This window comes from Octopus bimaculoides, chromosome 9 (genome assembly GCF_001194135.2).
Source record: "Octopus bimaculoides isolate UCB-OBI-ISO-001 chromosome 9, ASM119413v2, whole genome shotgun sequence".
In the NCBI taxonomy this organism is placed as follows: Eukaryota; Metazoa; Mollusca; class Cephalopoda; order Octopoda; family Octopodidae; genus Octopus; species Octopus bimaculoides.
In genome coordinates, this window is record NC_068989.1 from 67,389,954 (window position 1) to 67,391,991 (window position 2,038).

The following is a 2,038-nucleotide window of genomic DNA, read 5'->3' on the forward strand; positions in this document are numbered from 1 at the left end:
AGTTGATGGAGTCTATTTTCTCTTCATTTTCAGCGTTTATTGTACTTGTACATCTTCCACATCTAAAAGCTAGTTTCCACTGTTAACCTTTCCTCTGATATTGCTGCATCTTTTATGTGTCCAAAGCTTACACTGGGTGCATCTTATGGAGTTTCTACTAACACCTTTTCTACAGATTGAGCAGAGCCATCTACCTGAAGGGATTTGTGATTTATCTACCTTCCTACTTACTAAGACTTTGGTTTTTGCCTTAATTCTAAGGCCCTTCAATTCTAGACCTTGCTTCCATACCTGGATCTTCTCTAGTTCAGGTAGTGATTCAGCTATAAGAGCAAGGTTAGCAGCATAGTGGAGCTCCCAAGTGCAGCCTATCTTGAATTACTCTGTTATTGCATGGAGGACTATGATGAACAAGAAGGGGCTGAGCACTGATTGTTGGTGAACTCCTACTTGTACTCTGAATTCTTCGCTGTACTCATTGCCAACCCTCACCTTACTGACAGCATCCCTGTACATAGCCTGTACAGCTCTCACCAACCACTCATCTATTCCTAGTTTCCACATTGACCACCAGATAATGGATTGGGGGACCCTGTCAAAGGCTTTCTCCAAGTCCACAAAGGCCAAGATGAAGTTTTTGAAGTAGCCAAACAGTAATTCAATTTAATTTTATTCTTTCTACTCTGGTATGCCCCAGGTTTCATTTTTTTTTTGTCTCAGACTGGGCTGTGTGTTGTATTCTTGAGCAAGGCCCTTTATTTCACGTTGCTCCAGTTTAGTCACCTGTAAAAATGTGTTGCGATGTCACTGGTGCCAAGCTGTGTTGGCTTTTCCCTTGGATAACATTGGTGTCATGGAGAAGGGAGACTGGTATGCATGGGTGACTGCTAGTTTTCCATAAACAACCTTGCCTGGACTTGTGTCTCAGAGGGGAACTTTCTAGGTGCAATCCCATTGTCATTCATGTCTGAAGCGGGTCTTTTACTTTACCACTACATCCATGACATCATCTCTTATGCAGATTACACTATCTTTCATTCCACCCTAACAATTTCCAGTTGTGCATCATCCACTCACAACCTAAACAAAGCATCCTAAACAAACACTGACTCCATGAAAAGAGGCCTTGGAAGCAACCTCCAATGGGGACATCTCAATCTTACCTCTTTCAACCTCAAAAATCACTGCAATTGTTGTGTCTTACTATCAGTGATGATCTCTCTTGGTGAAATCCTTTCCTTAACACACCTGGACCACATCCTAATGGCCAATCCTTCTCTTCAGGGCCAAAAGATATGTCATCTCCTAATAATTATTGATGCTCTTCAATGTTCAGTTGAGGACCTCAATAGTTGCTGCTGCTGCTGCTGCTACACATACACGCACACACACCCTTGGTCACATCCAGAAAAGTGCCATCTGACTAATTGATAAAATCATTCATAGACATACTTCATCTTCCAACTTAACTGTTGTGTTACCTCTTCTCTCTACCTTTTCCACTGCTACTATAATGGTCTCTGTTTCTGGAAGATGGCTGGGCTCATGATACCTCCACAGTCAAGGTGTTAGAATTGTTACTGTTTTTCTTTTCTTTTTTCTTAGAGCTTGCACTAAATATTTCTTAATTATTTTCAGTCTGGAAAACATGAAGCTATTGTAAAAAACGTTCATGACTTGTTGGCTAAATTGGCATGGGATTTCTCTCCTGAACAGTTAGATCATTTGTTTGAATGCTTTCAAGTGAGTAGATTTTCTTTTTTTTTTTTTAATTATCTTGGATTTTTATCATATTTTGAGAGAAATCTTCAAATTTTGTTTGTACATGTAATATGTACACATATATACATATATACATGCATACAGATATCTATACATATATACACCCATCACACACACATACACATGCACACAAACACACACATTAGTCATTTGTTTTCTTATCCAAAACTATGTCAAAAGTACTGAATGGATCTTTATGAAATTTGGAAATTATATTCTTTGCATAACGGCCATAACTCCCATGAAAATTCATATA

At 39.0% G+C, this 2,038-nt stretch overlaps 1 protein-coding gene across 1 annotated transcript in view; it reads left to right on the top strand.

Moving 5' to 3' along the window:
* Positions 1-2,038, top strand: part of LOC106883044 (probable ubiquitin carboxyl-terminal hydrolase FAF-X) — a gene marked incomplete at its 3' end in the record, with an annotated part of 154,147 nt that overhangs the window by 74,815 nt on the left and 77,294 nt on the right. Inside the window, exon 12 of the mRNA XM_052970921.1 lies at positions 1,639-1,743. Within this exon, the coding sequence (XP_052826881.1) occupies positions 1,639-1,743 (105 nt within the window). The remainder of the gene's footprint in view (positions 1-1,638; positions 1,744-2,038) is intronic.